Source organism: Phycodurus eques, chromosome 18 (assembly GCF_024500275.1).
Source record: "Phycodurus eques isolate BA_2022a chromosome 18, UOR_Pequ_1.1, whole genome shotgun sequence".
In the NCBI taxonomy this organism is placed as follows: Eukaryota; Metazoa; Chordata; class Actinopteri; order Syngnathiformes; family Syngnathidae; genus Phycodurus; species Phycodurus eques.
Genome location: NC_084542.1, coordinates 11,948,113 through 11,973,924, shown reverse-complemented (window position 1 = coordinate 11,973,924; position 25,812 = coordinate 11,948,113). Strand labels below are relative to the sequence as shown.

Below are 25,812 nucleotides of genomic sequence, written 5' to 3'. Positions count from 1 at the left end.
TTTGCCAAACCACCCATCTCATCAATTTCCTATTAGGACTGTGTGCACACTTCAATTAGAAATGCGCTGCCAAGCTGACCCGATTCCAACAAGAGGCACCAGTGATCGTACAACATGTATTCACGGGGAGCGCCGGCAACAGATGTGCTCATTTGCGCGAGTTCTCTCCGCTCTCAATAATGTGCCAGCTAACTCCGCTAAATATGTGCTAATTTGCAAGGCCGCGCAGTGGCTGCGCTAAACTACCAGCTGACATTTTGTGTGCTAATTTGTCAAGGAGGGAGCCCTTTTGGTGCTAATTGTGTCAACTTGTAAGTACACTTCTACGGGCCCCCACGTGCCAGACTCCCAAATGACTTCTCGTCCGCTTGCAACCTCTTCACTGCACTCAGATTGTGAATGTCGCTGAATAATAAAACCGCAAAGGAGAGTACACACATATACACACACTTGTTCTTGAAAAAAAGAACAGCTCATTTAAAAATTTTTTAATAAAAAATACCAGCACCAGGTGTTATTCTGGAACCAATTCTGTATGTCTGTACAGTATTGGTACTTCTAAAATTCTCCGATACTTCAACACCTGATACCACTTCACCAGGCCAACATCTAGCTTTCGGGTATAAGCCATGGAGTCACAAATGACAACAGCTTTAAGTGACTCTAAAATTATGCGCTGCAAAATGGATGATCAACTCATTCGGCAAGCGCCGTGTATCGTGATTCTCGTCACCCACATGCAGTATTGAGTCGTATTTCCTTGCTGGCCCAAAATACTAGATAATTGGGAATTCATATTCTGTTCATGTTTTGTATTTTACCGTGTGATGTGCTCATAACAGCTTTGTTTATTGTTATGAGCCCAGACTGTGTGGCCTTTAAATTGACATTTTGCAGATGGAGACACACTTTTTGCAACTTTAACTATTTTGCAGTCGTTGAAGGTAACTCCTCTGTGTCAGTTTAGTTATATTTTGTTTGTTTCGACGTTGTTATTTTTCACCGATTTGATCCTGTAGTCGATGCCGGCTTGTGGTTCGGCGCAGCCGCCATTCATGTTTGCATTGGCATTCGTGTGGAGTGTTTTGCTGCAAACTAAATATTAAATATTTTGTACTCTAGCACCAAACATGCGATTTAACATCTTGATGCCTGTCTTGCACAAACGTTATTCATCTTTGTAACTGCGCATGGGGTGCAAATAAATATTGTGTTTCCCTGCACAGCAAAATCAAAGGAACACCATACAAGCCCTTGATTGTATGCATATTGCAGCACCCATAACTGGTACTTTGGAAGGAGAGAAAATAATAATCGAAAAAAAGTATTGAAATGGCTGTGAAACCATGCTGAGAATGTTTTAGTAAATATGCAGGTCCAAACACAGAATATCAAAAAGAAGTAAAACTAAATCCTAAATCAAGGGCAAGACCCCATCGCCAACGAAATGAGGCAAAAGGTGCGGTGAAGGAGAATGTGTGGGATGATTGAATATGGAGCAGGCGAGTGGAATTTGGAAAAGTCGGTGCATGAGAAAGAGAAGTACCTGGGAGAAGTGGCGGCTATTGTGGAGTGTAACATTCCATGTATAAAAAGGAGAATTCCCACTGCTGAAGCCTCCAGGTTGTAAAGTTCAAGTACATATCCTCATAAATTTGCAGTCGTGAGATGGCAAAGCAGGACATCATATAATTGGGGGCACACAATCCATCGAAGAATGGAAAATCCTGTTAGAATAATGTTCACACGTTCTTTTAATGCCCTATGTACAGGTACTGCATGTCTTATCAAATGGCCGCATATGGTTCAAACACGCACACACACATACACACTCGTGGTCCCCCTCTGAATAGAGTATGTTTCCTGATGGCCTCTGCAGGTGACAGATGGCAACCTCACAGCACGGCCTTTGCTTTTAATCAAGAGCGATATGCTAATTATCCAGTGCAAGCGGAGAGCGCAGGGAGTCCATCCTTCAGAACACTGTTTGCATTCCTTATTTAAAAAAAATCTTTATCTTGGTGGTTTGATGATCACTGTCCCCTCCGTTATGACGCCATCAGGGCACTATGAAGTATTTACGGTGATGTGAGGTGAGCTCCAGCTTCCCTAGATAGAACCTCTAACAACAAGATATGTACAGATGGCATGGTTGACTCGCAGCTAAGCTTCACGTTTGAAAACAAACTGAAAGTTAGATAGCAGGATTCTGCAGGTATTGTTGTGTTATGCGGTGACTCCATTGTGTTGTGTGTTGAAAGGTTTTTGTCTTGCTGCAACTGGACTCAGATTTTCATCTGAATATTTATGGAAACGTCAATGTTTAAAATTTTCTTTGTGTTCAGCTGTACAAAAATATATTTTTTTTTATTTGTTGTTTATGAATAAATCTATCAGTTGTAAAATGATTTGGTTTTGAAATTTCCTTTCAATTCATTTTATTTCAGTTGTCAGTTAAATAGACAAAACATCTTTGTCATTTTGTCAGTTATCTATCTATCTATCTATCTATCTATCTATCTATCTATCTATCTATCTATCTATCTATCTATCTATCTATCTATCTATCTATCTATCTATCTATCTATCTATCTATCTATCTATCTATCTATCTAGCTATCCGTCTCTCTAGCTATATATCTATCATTTTACCGTTGTTCAACTATGTAGCAGAGGTGTAAATCCATTTACATTGCAATTAAGTGACACTCTTATTATCCTCTTTGCTCCTTTTACTTTATTCAAATTTTCACTGTACCCTGCTCATCAGACGTCCATGTCCTGCTCTGCATTGTAAAATGAACCAAATGGCTGTAAAATTATACTTTCTTTCTTGTCGAGAGGCAGATGTTATCTACCAGCAGAGCCAAGAGGTCACAAATTAATTCAGGAGGAAGCTCTTTAATGCTCACAGCTGGTTTTGGCAAAAGGGAGGGAGGAAATAATGTCTATTTTACAGGGGTTCATCCTAACGCTTAAATAACTTTGCTATGAAAATATGAATGGTAATATCTATGCATGCTCTTTACAAAGGAAAAGTTCAGATTGACTCTTCCAGCGCGGTATTGACTAAGCAATTTGTTTATTACTGCGCTGTGTGGTTCATATTGAAGCTGAATAAGGTTACCAGTGTATGAGAAACAGCTCTCAGTATAATACAGTGCAGGCGGAGACCAGTAGCAACAACAAACGTAGGGACAAATGGTAATGGCAGCGAGCACAAACAAGTGAGGTACCAGCACAGAAGCTGAGAAAAACAAGTCACACAGACAAAGGACAGTGAAGGACAGATAAAAAAATGTATTTTAAAAAAAGACAATGCGGATGTAGAAAACACCCCAGGAGCCAGAGAACAGACAAGTACATTTTAGGAAGTTATCTTTCGACACTTTAAAATGAAACAACGGAGGAATGAACAACATCAAAAGATGGACAGTAGGGGGCAGTTCCAATATTGACTTTAGATGTAAGGAAAGTAAACCTGCAAGCTTGCAAACAATAAAGCAAGCTGTTTCCATAGTAGCGGCTTGCACCACAAAATGAATAACAAGTTTTTATGTCCTAAATGTATATTTTCTCATCGTGGCTTGTTTGCTGTCATACTAGACTGGCTCCAACTACTGGCGACGAATTTCAGTCAAGATGATTCTGATTCTGTTTCTATTTACACTCGTATGGCAGGAAATAATATTGCTCGTACAGATGATAAAGGGCTTATGGTGGCCGTATCTTAACCCTGGACCCGACGAAAGTTTCAAAAAATTTGAACAAATCAAAAGTTGACTAGAGAATGACTTCTGTTCAACCTTATAGTTTCCACTGTCGTTGAGTTTTAGTCCAATTGCCTTGAAAGTCGTAACACTTTACATCAGTTCACCATTGCACCGCTAAGCTCTTATCCAAATAGCCTTCCTCACAAAAAAACTAGATTTTGGCACTCGGAGGGCTGCAAAACCGCTGTCCAATGTGTCTTGATTTCGGGCATTCACTTACACAGTCTGAAAAATCTCACCTTCACACTGTGTCAACAAGTGATGGCCAAAGTGAGTAAGCTGTCAAGAAAAATTCCATCCCCTCGCGCCAAAGAAAAATGATTTTGACGAGATTGAGGGAGAGGGGAAGATGAGCGTAGGAGGCATGAAGGAAAATTGACAAGAAAGTAAAAAAAAAAAAGGAAAAAAAAGTAATATAGACACAAAAGGGGACCGTGGAAGGCAGATTAAAGACACTCAATTAAAAGCTTGAATGGACGGTCCATTAGAGCTGAACAGGCACCTATACACACATGGACACACACACTTCTCTACACTTCTGCCTCAGCCTCAGGGCAGGAAATTGTGAGTTCCTTCTTGCTGTGATTATCAGGCCACCGAGCAGGCTGCACGCAATACCCGACAAACACGACTACAGGTGCAAGTCGATAAGCTTCGCTTTGCTGCAAAGGTGTGTCCATTTCTCATTCTTCGCAACAACAAAAGGCCAATTGCGGCAATCTGCAGCAGCAAAGGCGAACAGAAATGAAAGAGTCACAGGCACTGATTTAATAGAGGGAAATAACCCAGAGGCTAACGAATCCAAAAGGAAAAGGAAGATAAACGAAAACAGTGAAATTGGTGGAAAATTAAAGATTTTTGGAGCTCATGTGTCTCACATTGGTTATCACCCTTCTAAGTGGGAAATGTAGAGCCTTTTAAGTCTTTATATAAAAAAAAGAAAAAGGAAGACAAGCAGTCAAGGCCGCCGTTTGGAAGCTTAACCTCTTCATGTTTTCTTAGAATTCTGAAACAGATCACGCAAGATGGGAAAATCAAATCAAGCGCGTGTCTGACATAAGACCGCAAGCGTGGTGATGGAAGGGCAGAATTAGCAAATTGAACAAAATAATTGGCCGGCAATAGCATCACACTTGGTTAAGATTAAATAGAAAGATATTTTAGAAAGTGTCACATTTGTTACTGAAATTCTCAGACTTTGGTCCTGCAGCCATGTACACCTCCACAACTGACTACATTTTCCGTATGCATGAATTTTAGAATGTACATACAATTCACTCAGAAATTAAGTAAAATGTTGAAATCTTACAATTTCAATTGTTTTTTGGAAGGAAGGGAGAATCTCTCCCTGAATGTTCCGAACTATTGTTTTTGCCAGTGTTGTACGCAGCGCTGCCTGGAGGATTTGCCTTAGCGTGGATGGAGTTTGCATAGCTAACGTTATTTGCTTGCGTTGTTGTGTGTTCAAATTAGCAGAGATTGAATCGACCAAGTAGTGCATTCCATTTTTTTCTCAATTGCTTTTATCAGCAGACAGAATTCTTTACATTGAATGCATTGATTAAAACGGATCTTAAAATGCTACTTCAAAGACCGGATTATAACAGCGGACATTCTTGCGTGGAGTTACTTGACATTGGATAGTGAATGGTGGACAAAGCTCGTGATATCGATTGAAAGAAGATGACGTAAGTAAATCTGCCTGAATAGTTGCTCCTCCTGTGTCCTTGGTTCACTATTCAAACCGCTAGCGTTTTCATGTTTGCGTTTCATTCTTCATTCTTATTCTGGCTAAAGATGAAGGTGAAACTCGCTCGTAGTTCATAACAACAGAGCGTGAGGTCTTTTTAGCCAATCAGTTGACTTCCGCAGCTTAGATGCTTTCTTTTATGATGCCCTTTGCTATGTTTTCTTGGCTTCTTGGAAGTCACGTTATTGCCTCAGCTTGCGGGGGCTGCCCTCTGAGCAATACGGGGAGGGGGGCGTCGGGGGGCTGCTGTGACGTCTCCAACGAGAGGCAATCAATGTCATTTCTTAGGTATATTAACCACAAAGGAAGTGCAAATATTTAGTCCGCCGGCCAATTAGCACCATCACCGGCGTTCACAATGAACCATTGTCAAGCCATGTTTGTTTCCCCTTTTTCAAGCAGTCATCATACAAGTTTAATTACCACAGTGGAACCAGTGTGGAGCTACAAGTCCCATTTGTCCTCTCTGTAAATCCCAGTAATAGAAACCTATGAATGGCGGGCGTTCTTCTCCAGTGGACTAAACTATCAGAAGCACTGACCTTCCTCAATTCTTATTTGTTCCATGAAATTGTACTGTATTACTTTATACCCAACAGTGTATTCTATTCATTTTGTAGCGTTTCTCTTGGCTGCACTACATCCACTACGTGTATGTTAGATTTATTCTTTTTTGTCCAATGTGCTGCCGTGTCAATCTAATTTCTACCCAGAGTCTTCAGTGTCAGTAGTGCTGGCTGATCTAACTTACATTATATTAGCAATCAGACTGTTTCTTTAACTAATGCGTCCTCACAGGACCAGAGTGCTGGCTCTCAATGATGTTTGCATTTTTCTGTCCAAAACTTGTTACAGCCGACTTCAACTAGCAAAACACACACAGAGCGAGCCATCCATTCTCTGTAGAATAATCCTTACTTGGGTCGCGAGTGTGCTGGAGCCTATCCCAGCTGACTTTGGGCGAGAGGCGGGGTAAACACTGGTTTGGTTGCCAGCAAATCGAAGGGCACATATAGACAAACAACCTTTCCATCAACATACCCTCAAGTCCATGTTAATTGTCATTAATCCAATGGAAAATTTCCAAATTGATATATTTTAACAATTCTCCAGCTAAATTTTCAATGGAAATTTAACAGAAACTATACGGAAATTTACTGGAAATGCTCTACCCTTTTGCAACCCTAGCATTGATGGTTCCTAAAATTGCAATGTGATAGTGATGATATTAACAGGTGGATTAAGTCGGGTAAATCCCTACTAAATGGAACATGTACCACATGCAAGGTGCCAGTGGTAATAATACATGTCACATCAAATTAGAAGAAATTAGCTGATCCAAATGTGTTTTGGGGTTCTTCTGTACAACGATTATGATGTCTAGATCAGAAACCAAAGTTGCTGCAGCTCAGGGCAAACCCACAACATGGTTTTTAATCCAATCTCTCACGCTCGCGAGTTCCTCAACGTGTTCGCGTTCTCACAGATGGTAACCTGTGATAGATGCACACAAGCGGCGCCATCCGGGACTTGGCGCCGTTAACTCGCCGCGGCTGCCAGTGTTTTTTTTCATTAATTCCTCTTAGCAATACAAACATTGATTTTTTTCTTCTTCTTCCGATTCCTCACATCTCACAGTTGAGTGGAAGTGGAGACAGCCAAATGTGCCATGATTCAATATAAAGAAGCATGTGGGAGGATGATAAAATATAAACGCTGGATTTAGTGGATTTTGTCTCTCGCTGTTTTTAAGGGTATTTCTTTTACTAAACGTGGACCCTCCAAAGCAGAAGGCCCCAAACTTGGTACAATTCTGAGTTCGCCAAAATGTTGAGAGGAAAATATCCCCCTAAAGTCAAAAAAAGAAAGTTACTTGGTCCCCCGAATTCAGTGACAGTGCAGTTTACACAGAGCAGTGATTTAGGGCGGAGGGAAGGCATACAAATAGGCGACGTAAAAGGAGCTCTGCCTTGGCAGAGGTCTTGAACTGAAACAAATCAGCAATGAGTTTGTGCTTGCCTCTCGACTGTTCCTCGAATTTAGAGGTGAACACTCGAGGTTTAATTGCACAATTTCCAGCACCTTGGATGGTCAGCTGTATCCATATACATGTATACATAACCTTGGTTTGAAATAGGAATCTGCAATTATTTGCTTTGCTCTTTAAACATTTTTGTCAGGCACCCTATTGTGCATTTTTTTTGTGACTCATAACACAGCAATGTGAGACTGCACCACAGCATACCAAACTATCCTTATTCTGTCCTGTCTGCTCCCACTGAACACATTCTCCTCTGGCTTCCTTTTTCCCTTTCAGCCCAGCATGACATCAAATTTCTCTCCTCATCTTCATCTTCCCCGGGTCGGACCGTGGCGCTGGACAGATCCACGTGTCCTCCATTTCCTTCCATGTGAGTGATCTGGGCTCTGACCTTCAGTCAGCGCCGAGTTGGATGGGCGAGGAAGCGAGAAATGCAAGCAGGGGCTCCTCTCGAGGGGCGCTCTCTCAGAACAATCGCATACATAACCCCTCACCCCACCATTATCCAGGGAAATGCTTGAGTCGCGACCACCTCGAGTGAAAGGTTAGGAAAAATGAACGTCTTTGGGGGTTGGTTTGATTGGATTAGACCGTTAAAACCAAGCCCGCATGCCAATCGTGAATATAAACAATGTAGAAAAATGTCCTTAGTAATGATTCCCATTTGGAAGTCTGTACCATGAAGCTGTCGTCAATGCACCGTTTGAGGAAAGACCTTCAAAGACGGTAAACACATTTTAGAAATCCATCCAGATAATATCCGCCGCTTCAGGTCCATGTGTGCTGCTGCATGCTAATGTCAGCGCAATCTCCTCTTTGTTCTTGAAACCCACAGTAGATATTTTTAAACCGTGGAAATCATTTGCCAGCAGAGAGAAGATGGTTTCATATTTCTATAAGCTACGCCACGCAGGGCCAAGTGACACATGAATATTCTAAGCAGCTTTGTGCCTCTTTAAATGTATTTGCAGAGAATGTGCTGGCAGTGGGCCGGGGCCGCGGCCGGGGCGCCGGGTGTTATCTCTAATTCTTGCAATCCTAAACTCCGCCATGGTTATAATTCAGCCTGGCAGAGAGCAAAAAAAAGCAGAGTTAATTAACTGCAACTACTGCCCTACCATTTGCTTCTTCTTTCCTTTGCGTGTCCTCGGAACACCCTTAATTTCACACAGAGGCCAGGGGATGCCCCCCCCCCCCCCCCCCCCCCCTCCTTTTCAACTGCATGTTACCGACTCAGCTGGACATGACTCTGCTCGCTATTGATGCGTTTCCACTGACAAAACCACATTGCATTTCTCCAGACATGCTCAGCTGGCGATCATACTTTTAAGGCAAGAAATGACATAAATAAAAATACACAGCGAGCATGTCGTTTCGTTTGCCGTTGCCACATTCCCATTAGTGGTCCCCGATGCACGTTCAGACGGTTACTGAACGGGACAAACAGTCAAAAACTGAAATTCTAAATGAAAACACTCACAAGGACCAGATACGCAGACTGAAATAACCAGCCTACCTGATTAAATATTGCTCTTAACTAGGTCACGCCCCTTAAAGACACACATACAACAAACCACTAGGACAGTACATAAAGCAATTATTATAAAAACTGTTTATTATTATGTTGTTATACAATATAGTGCTATTTTATTAAATCCAAAACATAAAAAAAATAGTAATGTTTTGTGGGTGACTGGAATTTCAATTAATTCCAATGAAAAATTTTTTTTGATATGTGAGTAAATTGATTTACAATCTTGGTCATGGAAACAAATTTAACTTGTAAGTCAAGGTACTACTGTAATATATGTCATACCTGGTCTGCCAGGGTTCTTACCTTAAAGGTCGAATTTGCACTTTTAAAAAAATAAATTAATAATATTGTCATTCATGTTAAAACTGTATGGCCTGACAGTACAATTTTATCAAAATGAACTTGCCTTTTTTTTTTATGCCTCTAATTTAATTTGAATTATTATTTTCCAACTGGTCATGGCGCGACAAGAATAGCCAATCAGAGACTGTAGCGACAGAAGGTGTAAGCAAACAGATGTCAATCAGATGTCAATCATTTGCCCACGCACATTGCCGCTCACGGAGCCTGGTGGGGAGACACTGCAGACTCCCGCAATGGAGATATCATCGTTTCTTGGAATTGGACAGTTCTCGAAACAAATCAAGGGTAAACATACTGTGTATAATGGTGGTATCCTACATGCCGATGGCTGCATATCGTTGTGCTTGGAAAACCATCGTTCTCTCCATGCCATCAGGTAAGTTGATCACCTCTTATGTTTTCAATTGATTGCACATTTCAAAAAAACAAAAACCTGGTAACATTTTCTATTTGGCAATATTCCGGCATAAATAAGTCATCCTAGCAATGTAGCTGTGATGCAGACGCATTAGTGAGGTGTGGTTTCTTTGAAGCTGCATTCAAATCTTGCTAGCAGTTAACTGCATACTCTACCTTTAATGGCAAGAAATGGCAAAAAAAAAAAAAGAAAACATGCTGGCAAACTATGATAACCCCAAAGTCCATTTTATCTATCCAACATGCATGTTTTTGGAATGTGGGAGAAAGCTGGAAAACTTGAACCCTGAACTTCAGATGGCCACGGTGCTGTTGCCCCCCAGGTCCAAAACTTGATAATTTCTTCAGTCACAGATAGAAACACAGTGCATAACATTGTCAAAATGCTAAAAATAAAAAGTACATTGTATAAAATCCCCCACGAAGTGCATGCACCTACTATTATGCTATTATTTAACACTGACACAATTGGAGCAGCACACACAGTATGGCTCTGGACCTCACTTCTGGTCTGGCTATCGTTCTGTATGCTAACATTAGTTTACCCTGGTTGCTGTGCCTCAGCTCTGGAAACTGCAGTATTACACTCCACAGTCTCCACTTCTCTGCATGGTTCCCTTTATTTATTTTTATTTATTTTTGCTGCCCTCTTGAATAAAACTCTCCTCCCTATAAGAGCCAACATGAGGACACATGCCATCCCCTCGTTCTCCTCGTTGTTTGTAGCCTCTCACCTTCTGATTGAGGAGTTTAACGTGGCACTGTTTTGAAGGTTTCCCGCTGTACTATTTCGCCCCAAACCGAGGCAAAGCGCAAAGGCCATTTTTATATAGTGCGTCACTTCACTTTGTTGATGGCAACCACAATGATGCATATTGACTGTCTCACCAGGCCCCGCCTCTTAAAGGTACATGCACGCTCACAGACATGCGATTTATTTTATTTTTTTGTTCAAGTACGTTAACAGTGGGGTTTAATTAATTTACATGTTTAAAGCACGTGGAAGGGGTAAAACAGCAAAAAACAAATTGTACGTGGTTTCTCTGTGTTTTGGAATTAACAGAGGTTCACTGTATTTTGAAGTGCAAAAGCGACTGCTCCAAACCAAGGTCAGCATAACCAAGCCAGTACTTCGCAGTGGAAAGCCTGCATTTGTCAGAAGCAGTTTGTGTTGTACAAACTGATTTAATTTCAGAGTTTTTGGTTTAACACAGTAATTCCCACACAAGGTGGCACGGTGAAAACATAAACATAGGCAGGGAATCGGCAAGCGAAATGTGCTTGGACTAGTGTTTGAAGATGATGCTATCAGTCTGCCTCCAGGCCCTGCACCTCTTTTGGTCGTTGGAATAAAAAGAAAGTCATCTCATCTCAGTGTTGACTTTCCGTCTTTTTCTTATCTTCCAGAGGAATTTTATGAATAACAAGTTTGCATGACTCTAAGTGAAATTAGATCACATCTTCCACTGTGACTCATTTGCTTATGTGAATGAATAAATGAGCTCTTTTCTTTTTTTTGCCTACCAGTAAGATGCCGCATGGCGCCACTCCTTGCTGCATTTCCACCTCATTTCACTCTTACGAGCCCATAATAAGCGAACGGTTGTGACGGCGCTTCCTAATTTCCATTCTTTCAGCGTTATTCAAAGTGGACATTTTCCAGTGTCTTCCTCTTGGGTGGGAAGCGGAAAGGAAATGGCTAAATATTTACTTGAGCGGCTCAGAGACGTCCTTGCCGTAGCCATGACTACAACATCCCATTTAGTGCCCTCCGTAGGCACCAGTGAGCAGGATATAAAGGCACAAGTGTGTTTTATTGCATCGTGTAAAAAGCTGCAGCAGTTCCTGTAAAAATGCATGTATCTTCAGCTGATGACTATAAAAGATCGTCAAGCATTTTGTGCTACAAGGTTAGGCCACCGCAACAAAAACTAACACAAAAGGCCACTGCTTTGTTTCATGTTAACAACACGCACGCGTGCGTTTGTAAGGACGACCGTCTGACAGGAGAACAATACTACAGGCACCACGTGGGGGTCGCCTGTCTTGGCAGAACACAAGTGGGCACCGGAAGGAAACAGACAGCCCTAGGGGAGCTGACCTCCTCAATTCGGACGCCTTTCTGCAGGAGCAGCTGGGATTATCTGCTGACTCAGCATATCCCGCAGGACAGGAGATGCACTGGAAAAGCACCAATGATGCTCTCGTGACTCTTGCTACAGTTTCCTTATGTGATGACCCCAACCCGTAGCTGTCATCTATTCTAGTCTGTAGGAAAGACAGCACTGTATGCAAACAAACAAAAAAAACACATCATTTTGTTTTTGTCTTAACCGTTTAGCAGACCCCGCACCATATTTGTACAGCTGTCACTATTGAATCTTTTCAGAAGTGATTCTCCTATTGGTTATTGATCAAATATTTTTTCTACTAACATACATTTTATTCTCATTTATGAGGGACGGACTTCAATCCTTAAAATGCATATGTTGGTTCAGAGTGGATGTAAATGTGTACAGAATTTGAGACAGCAAACTGCTAAATGCTAAACGGTAAGCAAGCGTGATTACCATTTTAGGTCAAAAATCGCTAACTACCATTCAGCTCACTAATACATATCGTGTTACAGTATATGTACATTACACATCTAACAGTATCTTTAAACAAAAAACACTTAAAGACGCTCCTTTGGCATTTTTGGCAAAGTTTATCATTGGCCCAACGCTGTGTCCGTCTGCAATAAATGTCCTTGTGAAACCTGTGTTCCGGTGGCGCAAACATGTTCTGAGAAGAACTTTTCTTGAGGGGTCTTGGCGGAGCTTCAAGGCAGAAAATTTTGTGTCGACCTAGTTTTGAAGTCGACTTAGCTGATTTATTCAGTATTTTTTTTCCCCAGCCCTACATATTTCAGTCATTCAGGCAAGGTAAGGCCCGCAATCCACATTCGGCGCGTTCATAATCTCTGGTCAGCCCTGGGAAGTTGTTAAAAATAAGTGGTGCTTTTATTTTGTTGAGCATGGGTGTGGGCATTACAAGCAAGCAAGAGCAGTGTTGCCTTGAGATACGAGTTCAGTTTGTTCCGTGAAGTTAAAATATTTGTATCTCAAATCATCTTTACCCATTGAAATGAACGGCAATTACATTAATCCGTTCCAGCCTTCCAACAAAAATTTTTGTAATGTTCAGCATTCTAGATTATTTTATCGTGCTGCAACTAACGATTATTTTAATTGGATTAATCTATCGATTATTTTATCGATTAATCCATTATGAATTTAGTTGATTCATGTGATAATGGATTAGTTGTCGTTTAATCAATTCATTGTTGCACATTTTCTCTTACACAGGGCTTTGGCGACATCATGTAGCATCTTGGTGCCAAGGAAATACAGTATGTTGAAGGGACACAGCTCGAATTGAATGAAGCTTTTTGTTGGGGACGAGCAAAGTTTAGCCTTGGAAGGGGAAGAAGTAACAAGAGAGTTTCATGTACATGCCCAGTTTAGGTGCATTTTTTTTCCAAATCGAATAATCTGTGAGACATTTACTTTTAAGGGTAATGTTGTAAATTGAGGTTTAAATGATAATAAATTGTTTTGGAATCATAGCTTGTCGTGCAATATTGGTTTAAACTATTTATATCGGCAATTATAAACATTTCGAGAGGGACATTAACTACCTGTGTTTTTGTCACTACTGGTGGGATTACTGTAAAATATGAAGGTGTACAGTATATGTAATGTTGTACTACTTATCATTTTGTTGAAAATCTTAATTACCAAATTTTAACAATTTATGGAGTACTATATTTACACAAGTATTTATTAAAACAACACAATTTATTGATTTTTATAGCGGCATTAAATTCATGTCGAACACAATTGAGGTCAGCATGGTGTGGCTCACGACAACCGTTAGTTTCTCACATGTTCCCTTTGGAAAATGAATTGCCCACCCCTGCCTTAAGTGGTTGTTAAAAAAAAAAACAATCAAAAAAAAAATCACTAGCGTCTTTTTTTTTTTTTTTTTTTTTTGTAATCCAAAATGTTGTTCAGAAATGACTCGTGGCAGTATTAGCAGGGGAAAATGCGTGTAATTGGAAATCCTCAGAGCCGTATCGAGAGTTGATTATTACCCATTTTCTATAGTGATTATTTTGTTCAAGGTCACAATGTGGATCTAGCCTAGTTTCAGCCTTTTTTGTAACATGTATTCCAAAATAGGGCAACAAGGGGTGTTAAGAAGAATGTGAAAAGAGAAGAACAATATACAACAGAATATTGCAAGCGGACTCAGATTCAACGCCGTAAGACGCAAACATCAATTGTTGGCAACGGGAGATTGTTTTGTTTGTCTTTATGTTTGCTAACATATTTAAGTGTTGTTAATTTCGTTCTACACTTGGGTGACAGTTAAAGTAAAACTGAAAACGAAGACAATGATGCGAATCACCTTTGCATTACCCCATTTAAATTACTGATTTAGGATTTTATTTTATTTTTTTGGTTTTACTATAAAAATGGTTAAATTATATTTACACATGTATGACAGTTCCAATGTTATTTTTTTTTTCTTTCCTTAGAAATGGGGAAAAATTTTTAGGAATCCAAACAAACTTGAAGTTGGCCACCACCCTGTGATGATTTGTGTTCAACTTTGAAGTGTAATAATATGATGATGATATGATACTTACATAATCATTGCTATTATCATCATGATCACATACAGTGGTGCCTTCAGATACACATTTATTTTGATCAGTGACTACGCTCATAACTCAAAACATTTGTATTTAAAATCATTCATCTCCATTGAAATGAATGAAAATGCAATTTCAGCCTCACCCCAGAGAAACACCTTTTTTTGTAATGCATTTCTTATTAAGGAAAATAGCAATCTATAATATTGTACTTTATAAAAACATAAAATGATAACATGATGATAAATAGAATTCAGAGAATTAAAAAGTTCGCACAACATGCGAATATATATATATATATATATATATATATATATATATATGTAAGTGACCCAGTAAGCTGCAGTAATTATATAATTATATGCAGTCATCGTTTTTCACATAGGATAAAGAATACATGCCTGTGAGTATTGTTGTATTGACTGTCTACATGTGTTGCTGGACCGTTTGTGTTCAAATATCCGTTGCTTAAAGTGTTAGAACACAGCCGTAAAGATGCTAGCCTGTGAGTGGCGTTTCCCATTATGTCTTAGCATTTAAGGTGGCTGACTTAAAAGCAAAGTAACATGGTTGTTATAAAAATACACAATGTGTAATAATCGCTTAAAGACAATATGTAATAATACTCGTTGTTTTATGTTTAGTTTGACAGTCAACTTCAACTAGGAGTGGCATTTAACAGCTTGAAGTCTTTTTCTGATGAATTGTTCACTCTCTGTTAAAGCTGATGCTTGTTGTGAAGTGAGCTGAGTTGAGTTCACTGCCAACACTCGCATCCCAAATTTCTGCTTGCAAATCAAGAAAAAAATCGGCCCAACCATTGCAATGATTTGAAAAAAGTTACAAAAGAGCATGTCTTCCAAATGTCCCATCTCAGCATTTCAATGAGTCCTTTAAAAACAGTTAAAACTGCAAGATTTGAATGGAGCCACCAAATTCAACAAATAAGAATGTTCTACAGCAGCTTTATTGCCCCGCTGCCAGGAAGCAAAGTCTCTGTCCAGGGTGCTGGGGAAAAAAAGCGTCTCACAGGCGTCAGACTGACATTTTTTAGCAGGTTTTACGGTCTGGCACCAGAAGAGGGCCGTGGAGGGAAACGATTATCAGATTTATCCTGCAGCAAAATGTCTTGGTGACACGAATCACCTCTTATCTGCCGTGAATATTGACTCTGATGCCTGTCTGATGCAGCCTGCACACGGCCCGCATGCAACTCATCAAAATGCAGAGGGCGACAAAAGCCAGAGTAGATCTTATCTGTTGTAATTACACACACCGGTCACACCATTAGGTACACCTGGACATGCTAATAAACCCATTTCACTACAAGAACTGCATTGTACTCTATTGCCTTTAAAAATATAATAATGCTCAGCTTTGATTGACACGGTCAGAGACTAAGAAATTGTGATATACAAAATTGCCACTGTACATAAAATATATATATATATATATATATATATATATATATATATATATATATATATATATATATATATATATATATATATTCGTCTTTTACATGTTTTTCCTGCAAAATATGGCTGACGATCATGGACAAAAAAAACAATGTTGTCAGCATTTTTAATCACAAACACAACACATGCAGAGCAGGTATCTGTAAAGCTGACATTTAGCTCCAAAAAGCTCAACGGAAAAAACTGTGGACTTGGAATAAAATCTGGAATTGAGAGTGCGCCCTCCTGGAGGGAGAAGGAATGTGTTAGAAGACATAGTGTAATATAAAATATTGCAATGCATAATACATGTTGCATTGTTGAACATACAGTATAAGTGTATAGATGTTATAGTTAGTAATAGCTTTAAAATATTATTATGAAAAAAAATGCATTTGAAGAAATAAATGCTTTCACTCAACTGCTCTGCAGGTAACTAAATAAACACCCCTAATCAATTCATGAAGAAAACCAGCATGTCATGTTTTTAATTGGACTGCAGCGATATGGTGATTTATCCATTTTCTGTACCGCTTGTCCTCATTAAGGTTGCAGTTAAGCTGCCGCCCGAAGCCTATCCCTGCTCACTTTGAGTGAGAGGCGACGCATACCCCTGTACTAGTCGTCATCCAATCGCAGAACACGTACAGACAAAACCAACCCACAAACCGACAGAGAATTCAGAGGTTTCAATTAACGTGCGTGTTTTGGGAAAGTAGTAGAGAACCCACGCAAGCGCAGGAGGACATGGGCATTCCACAGAGGAAGGCCCAAGCTGAGATTTAATGATGGGATCATCTCAATTTACTCACAAATGGACTTACTGAGTGAGAAATCTGGGCCTGTTTAATTGAACACAAAGCTATCACAGTACGGTATGAAGGGCAACAGGTGGATGCCAAGGTTAATTGTCTTCTGCATCTCGAGGAAGAACACTTAATTGTTCTGCCTGTCACTATATGCTGCTGGCACAGATAGAGGAACAAAGAACACACTTTATGTAGTTAGTAAATAATACGTTCAATTAAATGAAATTAAACTCAGCCACCAAGATGCCCATACTGTAATATTGAATAGTAAACTTCATAATACGTGTTGATTTGTAATATTTCATGTTACGCAATTTCAGCACGGGATAATTTCACAAGTATCATTATCAATTTATGAATAAAATCTAAACATTTGATTCGGTATATGGAGATATTTCACATGCTTTTTGATTGGTTACCAAAGATACGAGCAATTATTACATCTTTGTAAAGGCAGAATGTGTGGTCTAACTTGGATCTTATTCAAATGTGCTTGCTGCCAAAGATAATCAGAAATTTATGGAAACTTTCTCATAGATGTTCCCGTAGCGGCAGGGAATTACGGCGCAGCAGACATCCCGGCCTCTGTCCTCGCAGGACGTGCAATACTTGGAAGTCGCTCATCAGGGCGAGGGTGCACTACACAGCTCGTTGTCATAGCGGCGGCTGGTGCAGACGTCGCCTGACTTTCAAATAGGACCCCCAAGGTGAAGGGGGATCGCAAGGACGTGTTGTCAACGCTCGTCGACACCGACTGTCACCCTTGTCACTCTTTAAAAGCGCTCCTTCCACCAAATAGAGTGCGCTACCAAGAAGCAAATTGCAAATGCTGATGCTGTGAGACTAAACAGCACAACTGCTGATCTGCATTAAATATAGAACTCTTCCATACAGATGCACCATGTGATTACTTTTGAGTGTGGCACTTTTACAACACCTTCCAATTTAGCCAATTAGCTCGAAAGGGATGTCGATGCCAATAACATTAAGTAGTAGAGTGGGGTTAAGGGGGGGGCCGGGGGGGGGGTTAGTGTGTGCCAAGCCCATTGATTGTGTAGATGCGCACCTGGGATTCTTGTTTACACACAAACATTTACTGCAGAGGACGTGTTGGCATGTCAGAGTGAAGAAATGACCACTTAGTGTGTGACAAAATACGCCAGTGATGTCTTTGTTGGCTCCTGTGCGGCTTTTTTTCTTAATATTTTAAATCGTAATATGGTGATTCTTTTTTTTTTTTTTTTTTTTCCCCCCAAAGGTCCATCCATCCATTTGCTGTACGCCTTGTCATTATTAGGCTCAGGTTTGAGTTGGAGCTTATCCCAGCTGACTTTGCTGAGAGGCAGGGCACACCGTGGACTGGTCACTGGTCAATTGCAGGCCACATACAAACAACCATTCACACTCACATTCACACCTGTGCACAATTTAGTGTCTTCAGTTAACCAAAATTGCATGTTTTGGGAAAGTGGGAGGAAAGCCAGAGTACCCGGAGGAAAACCCACATAAGCACGGGGAGAACATACGAAAAAGACTCGAACCCAGTACCTCAGAAATGTGAGGCAGACATGCAAACCACTAACCATTATGCCATTAAAACAAGTTTGCTGTTCGAAACATTCTATATATGTATATATATATATATACATATATATACATATATATACATATATATATATATATATATATATATATATATATATATATTAGTACTGTATAAGAGTATTGCAATAGAAAGTAAAGGAGCAGCAACAGGGCTTTGCCAACTCTGAGTGTGGGGAAATTGGAGTCCCAACAAATCCGGTTTTTGATTTTCCCCCCCTCAATGTCATTTCAATGTGGACCACCCACCACACGCACATTGTGTTTACAAAGCAAGTGTAAAAAAAAAAACAAAAAGAAAAAAGAAATGCAATCTTACCGAATCTTAGAACGTGCGGCATCCCGCGAGAGTGACCGAGAAAGAGCAGCAGAAGCGGAATGAGGCTGAGCTTGGACCTGACAACGACACTGCTTATCATCAGCGGACGGGAGGTAATCTTCATGTTGTTTGCGAAAAAAACAAACAAGCAAAAAAAAAAAAAAACAAACAAACAAAAAAACCAAATGCACCGTGGTCTTTAATCCCGCCGGCGCGTGGGTTCGAGCTGCCTTCCTTCCGATTTACGTCGCGGTGTTATTATTATTATTCTTTTTTCTTCTTCTCTTTTTCTGTAGACGGCCGTGTGAAGATCACGGCATGGTCACTCGCGCTCTCCCAAAATCCATTAGCAGTCCCGGCATGGTCCTCGTCTTGTTCACTGCACCAACGCGCGACAATCCTTCGGGTCGAGGGACGACAGGACATCCATGTCGAGGGGGGGTTGGGGTGGGGGTGGGTGGGTGGTGGTGTGCGTGAGCGTTAGTGGGAGAAGGGAGCCCGAGCACGGGCTTGCAGAGGTGAGGAGATGCGGGAGCGGGGATGGCGAGCGCCAAGCAGAGGACACGGCGGCGATGTGCAGCCCCCCCTCTCCTCCGATGAGGCAGGCACTGTGGGTTGCATGCGCTGCCGTTCTACTGCACTGCTGCGCAGCCTGTGACGTGGTGCCAAGGTTAGTGGAGGGGGGGGGGGCGGGGGAGAGCGAGAGAGAGAGAGAGAGAGAGAGAGAGAGAGAGAGAGAGAGAGGGGGGGGGGGGGGGGAGAGAGAGGGTGGATGACGAGCGATGGAGTGCTGGGAAATGCATGATCATCTTTGAGCGACCTTTGGTATAATTAGAAATGGACTGCCTATCCCAAAAGTTCAGAAGTTCAGGGTTCGAATCTCAGCTCGGGTCTTCCTGTCTTGACTTTGCATTTTCTCGCGTGGGCACGACTCTTCGTTTACCCGACACTGCTCACCTGCCACTCTCAGGAGAACATGTGCGAGCAGTGATCCCAAAGTGTGTCACACGAAAACCTCGTTTTTAACACTTAATTATTTTTTTTTAATGTACATCTGATGAAAAAAATAAAATAAAATAAAAAAGAAGTGATAAACTTACCTGTCAAGCAGAAATCTCTGCTAATTCCGCTTTGGTTTTGTCTCGGTATCTTTCCAATTCCTTCTTTTTGTTGCTAATATTCTGACATCGTTTTAGCAAAGCTCCTGAAGCCTAGCGTAACAGGTCAGCGCGAGGCCACGGGGAGGTGCCCACTCTAAGCGTGCCCGCCATTGGCGTGCCCGTGAATGCACAAGAATGATTGACATCTTGTCAGTTACAGATTCTGTCTCTGATTGGTTGTTTTTCCGTGGGTGCGGTGGTTCCTTAAAAAACAAAAACAAAAAAAAACATTGTGACCTTATGAAACGTCCTACAAGTGTAAAAAGAAGCTAAACACTTAACTAAAATAAAACTACTCATCATAACACACACACACACACACAGTTTTTAAGTATGAGACATTATTGTTTATATTTCAGGAAACAATAGCTGTATCCATGCAGGTGGTGAGTAGGATTATCGCTCTGATTAACAACTACAAACAGGCCGTATCCACCGGATGTCGCACAAAGATACATATCTGAAGTTCTAGCGTGGGCCTACGTGTTATTGATTTAACACTACCCGCACCTTATTAGCATCCACCCACAATGAACATCTCCCAATGGGTCGATGGACCTCTACGAGCCAGCTTCAAGATTGGGGTTGTATTTCACCCCAATAAATCAGTGGAAGCAGAAGACCAAAACCTATCATTGTAACTGAGGGACGAATGGCCAGTCTGTAACGTAATGTTTCAATCATCAAGACTAAGTATCCATGACGTGGGGATCTCATGATAGGATATTAAATCAATATTTAAGCAGTATCACAATAGTAATCATTAGTTGACAAGAAAACCATGAAGAGTATATAGATTCAAGATATCTACACAAGTGAAGAAAATAAGGATTTGTAACAAACTCAGTGCTACCTTATATTTTAATTAAATTAATAAATTACACAGTTACATTGCAAAACTGAATGAAGTTTAAAAAAAATTAATCAAAATTCCAATTTAATGTTAACATAAATTGTACATACTGTAGTATGTGGGGTGGCATTTGAGCTGGAGGAAGGTTGCGAAGCTATGGTGAGTCTGCGTGTGAGTGTCACGGCGTGAACTGTGGTCAACAGCAGCTTTGAGTGTCCCAACTTTGTTTAAGGTAATTGTTCTCCTGACGTTAAGTAAACGCCTAAAATGTGCATCGGTGACTGTGACTCTCCTTTCCCAAAAGCGAGGGCATTGCAGTCAGTAAACTTTAAAAACCATAATTATAATAAAATGGAGAAAATATCTGCAAAGTAGCTGGGCCATGCCAGGTTAATGATATAGAGCACTAATATCAAAAATCTACTTTTCCCAGTTGTAAGCTTAATATTTTAACATAGATGATTTTTATGAGTATTATTAGTTAACACAACTTAGCATATTGGTACCATGGAATTCGAACCAAAATGTTTTTAGGATACGAATTTGCTAAATAATAAGAATGAAAATCCAAATTTAGCATTGTAAATATGAAGGCTCGTCTCTCATCTTGAGTGCACAAAGATGACTAAATGTGTCAATAAGGACATCATGTTGACGCGCACTCCAATTTTTTTTACGGAAAGGATGCATGACTGCAAAATAAGCATTTTTAGTAGTAGCGATGCTGGTGGTGCATATGGAAATGAGATTCCCTCGCAATGGGATCACAAATGTGCCGTGAACATTGACTTTGAGCGAGTGTCACTTTGCGTGGGTCCGCACGGCGGCCATCTGCAGCGTCAGAAAATCAAAAGAGAATGGAAGCCATCGTGTCGCCATCTGGGCCATTTGCATAATTACGGAGAAGTTGAGGATTTAGGCACAAGTCGGCGGAGCCTCAACAAAGCATGAAAGGAATGCTCATTGTGCGCAGGCACAAAACCCTCTTAAAAGCCACAGCATCCTCTTGTCCAGGGGTCACCAACCTTTTTGAAACCAAGAGCAACTTCTTCGCTACTGATTAATGTGAAGGGCTACAAGTTTGAGACACATTTCTGAAATAACAACTTTGCTCAAATGGACTTTAACTCATTCACTGCCAGTCGTTCCCCATATTCCCGGCCATTTTAGAGCATTTTGACTGATCTTTCAAGACCCACAGAATATTGGTCTGTGGCAATACAAGCACCTGTACCAAAAAAAGAGTAGACTATTTTTCACCAGATAAAAAAAGGTGGTTTATAGCTTTTTCCGTTCCTTACCAATCAACAGGAGAACATGAGTTGATTTCACCAAAATGCTTTTGTGACGACTCAACATATAAAACAACAAAAACTAAATTGAGAAAGGGCTTTTGGTGGCAAAATAATGATTTACTCGCCGTGAGCGACGCTGACTCACCGCATGGCTCGAGTTGAACGTCAGTGGTTTTCCATGGCATTCGTCATTCACGCCGTGAACTGGGTCATCTTTTCATGATTGCGACACATCTGCTTTCTGTTCGAGTGTACGAGTACTTTCAACGTGCTGGCATTTCTCTCCCCCATAATCCACGTGACAAACTGAGATTCAACACCTAATCTTTATCTTCTATTAAAAAGCTGTGCTAAAGCGATACAACGCCGCCATCTTGAAGTCATTACAGTAGTTTACAAAACAAAATTTCACAGACAAGCTGGGCAAGGCTCTCATCCACGCTTACCCGTTGAAAAAAAATGTACTTGATGAATATATTCGTCTGTGGCAGTCCACAGTTGGATTCCAGTTGACTAATAAAAACGTCCACAGTAGGGAATGAAAAAAGTCAAGTCATTGATCATGTCAATGATTTCTCGCAATAATTATCAACAATGATTTAACATGGTAGTACACAGATAAATATCAATATGAAACGCTATTTTTTTAACAGGCCCACGGGCACCATGTCGTCATGTAAAGGTAAAATCTTTAAAAAATAATAATAATAATACAACAAAACAAAAAACAGGCATGCTTTTTACAGTAAATACAGCTTTTGTTGTGGATCTGATCAGATTGTGCTGTGGTACCTAATGTTGTGGCCAGTTCGAGTACATTAGTTAACAGCCGGACCAAATTCTTGATTATCCTTGAGCGAATCTCAACACCAGGCTTTCAGATTGTCTCGTCGAGTAAACAGATGGCACCGGAGATGGTTTATGAATACACAGATTCCACCGGCTTTGCATCTCCCGGAGTTGGCTCGCGCCAGAGTGGATCCACTTAGCCCAAATAGGAAGGATGAAGGCAACGTCTCAGTGAAACTTAGCGCGCAATACTCGCATATTTCACAAAAGCGCCTCGCATACTGGAGACTCGCAGCTTTCTGCTCAGCTAGCTCGAGCGTAAGGATGATAGATGAGAGCCAAGGTGGTGTGTACTCAGGTGGGTACGGCATAATGCGCTCAAATTTCTCAGCTCGTTATTCCACAGTCGTTATATGGAAGCTTAGTTCAACTAGTGTGGTCAGTGTAGGAGTAACTCAAGCTATATAGGACAACTCTCACTCAGTGCCTACCAAGAGGCACAGTGGAATCAATTATTTTCCATAGGAAACAGTAGAAATACTGTTTACAGTAGATGGACAATAACAGTCAAACTGTACAATGTGCTAATTAACTGTACAGGTATTGTTTTCAACATGCTTAACTTTCAAACAAGTGTAAAAAATTGTTAAAGATTTTTAAAACACCCTTCACTTCCATGGCAAAGGTGAGCCCGAATTTCTTTCTTTCTTTTTTACAGTATCATATAAGTGTAAAAAGAAGAAACTTTGATACCAAGTGACTATGGTCACTGCACAAAAGTAATTCACAAAACAAACAAAAAAAGAAGTTTGACATACAAATTTTCTGCTTATTGTGACTTAAGAAGAATATTATTTTCTCCAAAATGTGGTTGAATTCTGAATTGGACAGTCTCAGGCCCATTTTAATTTAGAGGTTCAACTGTATGTGTTTTATAGTTAATACAGAGTGGTTACAAAATTAGTGTATGGATGAACATATCTGATAATTCATATACCCCTGAACCGCTGCGACATTGCACTTTGCCTCATGCTCCTAATCGCCCACTTTTGTTATTATATGGTTTGCTTGAACATTTTGGTGATTTAATATATGTTCAATTCTCTTTTTCAATGTGTCAGTTTCACAGTAAACCTTTATTGGGAGTGACAAATATACAGCTTGTAGCAAGCAAGCTTCGCCTCTTTTACGGAGAAGAAGAGAAATCATTAACATAATCAGTGTCTTCACAGATGAATATAATTAAATATTAATTTATAAATCAAGGTGATTTGAACAAATTTGTTATTTCTGAAGCGTCTATTAAACTAGTAGCCCTTTACATGAATCATTATCCAAGAAGTAGCTCTCAGTTTCAAAAAGGTTGACCCCTGGTGTATACCAATCATTAAATTGTTTGCAAATGCTTGTGCTGCATAAATGCTGCTTAGCAACAAGTGGCCGCGCAAACATAAGGAATATGAATCGTGGTGTTTTTTTAATTTTTTTATATCATACTCATTATAGTCCCTCAAGATGAAATTCAACTCACACTCCGATGCATACAGGGTCAGCCTCCAGCCTGCACTTCCGGAGCGGAGCATGGGAGCTTTCCCTAATGAAACACAAACCACGTGAGGGTCGGAGCGGACCCTCCAGGCGGCTTCCACCGTGCTCGGCACTGGTTCTTTTTTTACCTCACTTAACAGTCTTCCTATATGTGTTTCAAACCAGAAATTAAATAACAAAATAAGTTGCAAAAAAAAAGCAGGAGATGGCTTACATGTGAATTCATTTTTCTATTGGTCAAAGCAAGCTGTCCAGGCCCTGATGTAGAAAAGCATGTCCCTCCACCACCTCCAACTTCTCAGTTGGAATAAAGTTTTGATAATGGTGTGCGTTTTCCCTCCACACATAGCATTGTGTGTTCCTCACAAACAATTCCACTTTGTTGCGAGCATTACTCGCGCACTACACATACATAGAGCCAGATCGCACACATGCAGGCATGCAAGATGAGATTCAGAGTGAAAGAGGAGTGCGAACTAGCACTGCCCCATGTGGGCTGGGGTGGTGGGGACGATGCCTTGCTCTCAGGCACCTCGACAGTAGCCGGCAAGCAGACTAGCATTTCTCCAACAACTAGTTGCAGTTACGTTTTCTTTTCTTTTTTTTTTTTTTTTTTTTTTGGTCATGGTGTGACCCGTGCCCTCCGACTCCAAAGCCGACCCATTTTATGTTATATACAAACTACTATAACGATTTACAAATATTAAATTGTGCTAGTAATAACAGTTGAAAGAGAACTGTGAATTGAAGACAAAGTACCGTGTATCTAAATGCTTGATGCGCTACCAGTTGTTTACACCGCATTGACTCATGGGGATGTTGCCCCGCTGAGTGACTTTGCTACATTGATTGGCGCTCTCTGAGATCGTCGGGACTCGCAGGGAAGTTCTCCTGCGCCACTTAAGAGGTTATTCCCCCATTTGCATCCCTGATCAAAGCGTGTTGTTTTTGAAGGAGACTGCAGATCAGAATCAGAATCAGAATCATCTTTATTTGCCAAGTATGTCCAAAAACACACAAGGAATTTGTCTCCGGTAGTTGGAGCCGCTCTAGTATGACAACAGACAGTAAGTTTATACACGACATGCGTTTTATAGACAGCCGCTCTTCTACAGTATATGAGTTGGCTGCTCTGTCTTCTCTGAAAGCATTCTCACGCTGCAGAATGCAAAGGGGACTTTATGCAAAGGCAAGATAACCACCGCTAAAAGCCTTCGGTCTCACTCTGTGTGAGCGTCTCTCACTCTCTCGAACCGCACGCCGTCATCACTCCATCCTCCCTCGCTCACTGGTGGAAACACAGCACTGGCACACACAGAGAGGAGGATACCATGGAAACGAGAAGCTGATGCGCTTTGAATGGTAAGGTCTTACAGAGAAGACTTTCATTCACTTCAATTGCC

General features: G+C 40.7%; 1 protein-coding gene across 4 annotated transcripts in view; it reads right to left on the bottom strand.

Annotated features, from left to right (window-relative positions):
- Window positions 1-18,977, bottom strand: part of LOC133416798 (glutamate receptor ionotropic, kainate 2) — an 83,241-nt gene extending 64,264 nt beyond the window's left edge. For 3 of the 4 annotated variants that reach the window (XM_061704003.1, XM_061704004.1, XM_061704005.1), the window contains exon 1: window positions 18,765-18,888. In XM_061704003.1, coding sequence (XP_061559987.1) covers window positions 18,765-18,888 — 124 coding nt within the window. Of the gene's footprint in view, window positions 1-18,764; window positions 18,889-18,955 lie in introns of those variants that run through there. The other variant, XM_061704006.1, reaches the window with a different exon arrangement.
- Window positions 18,978-25,812: the final 6,835 nt, after the last annotated feature.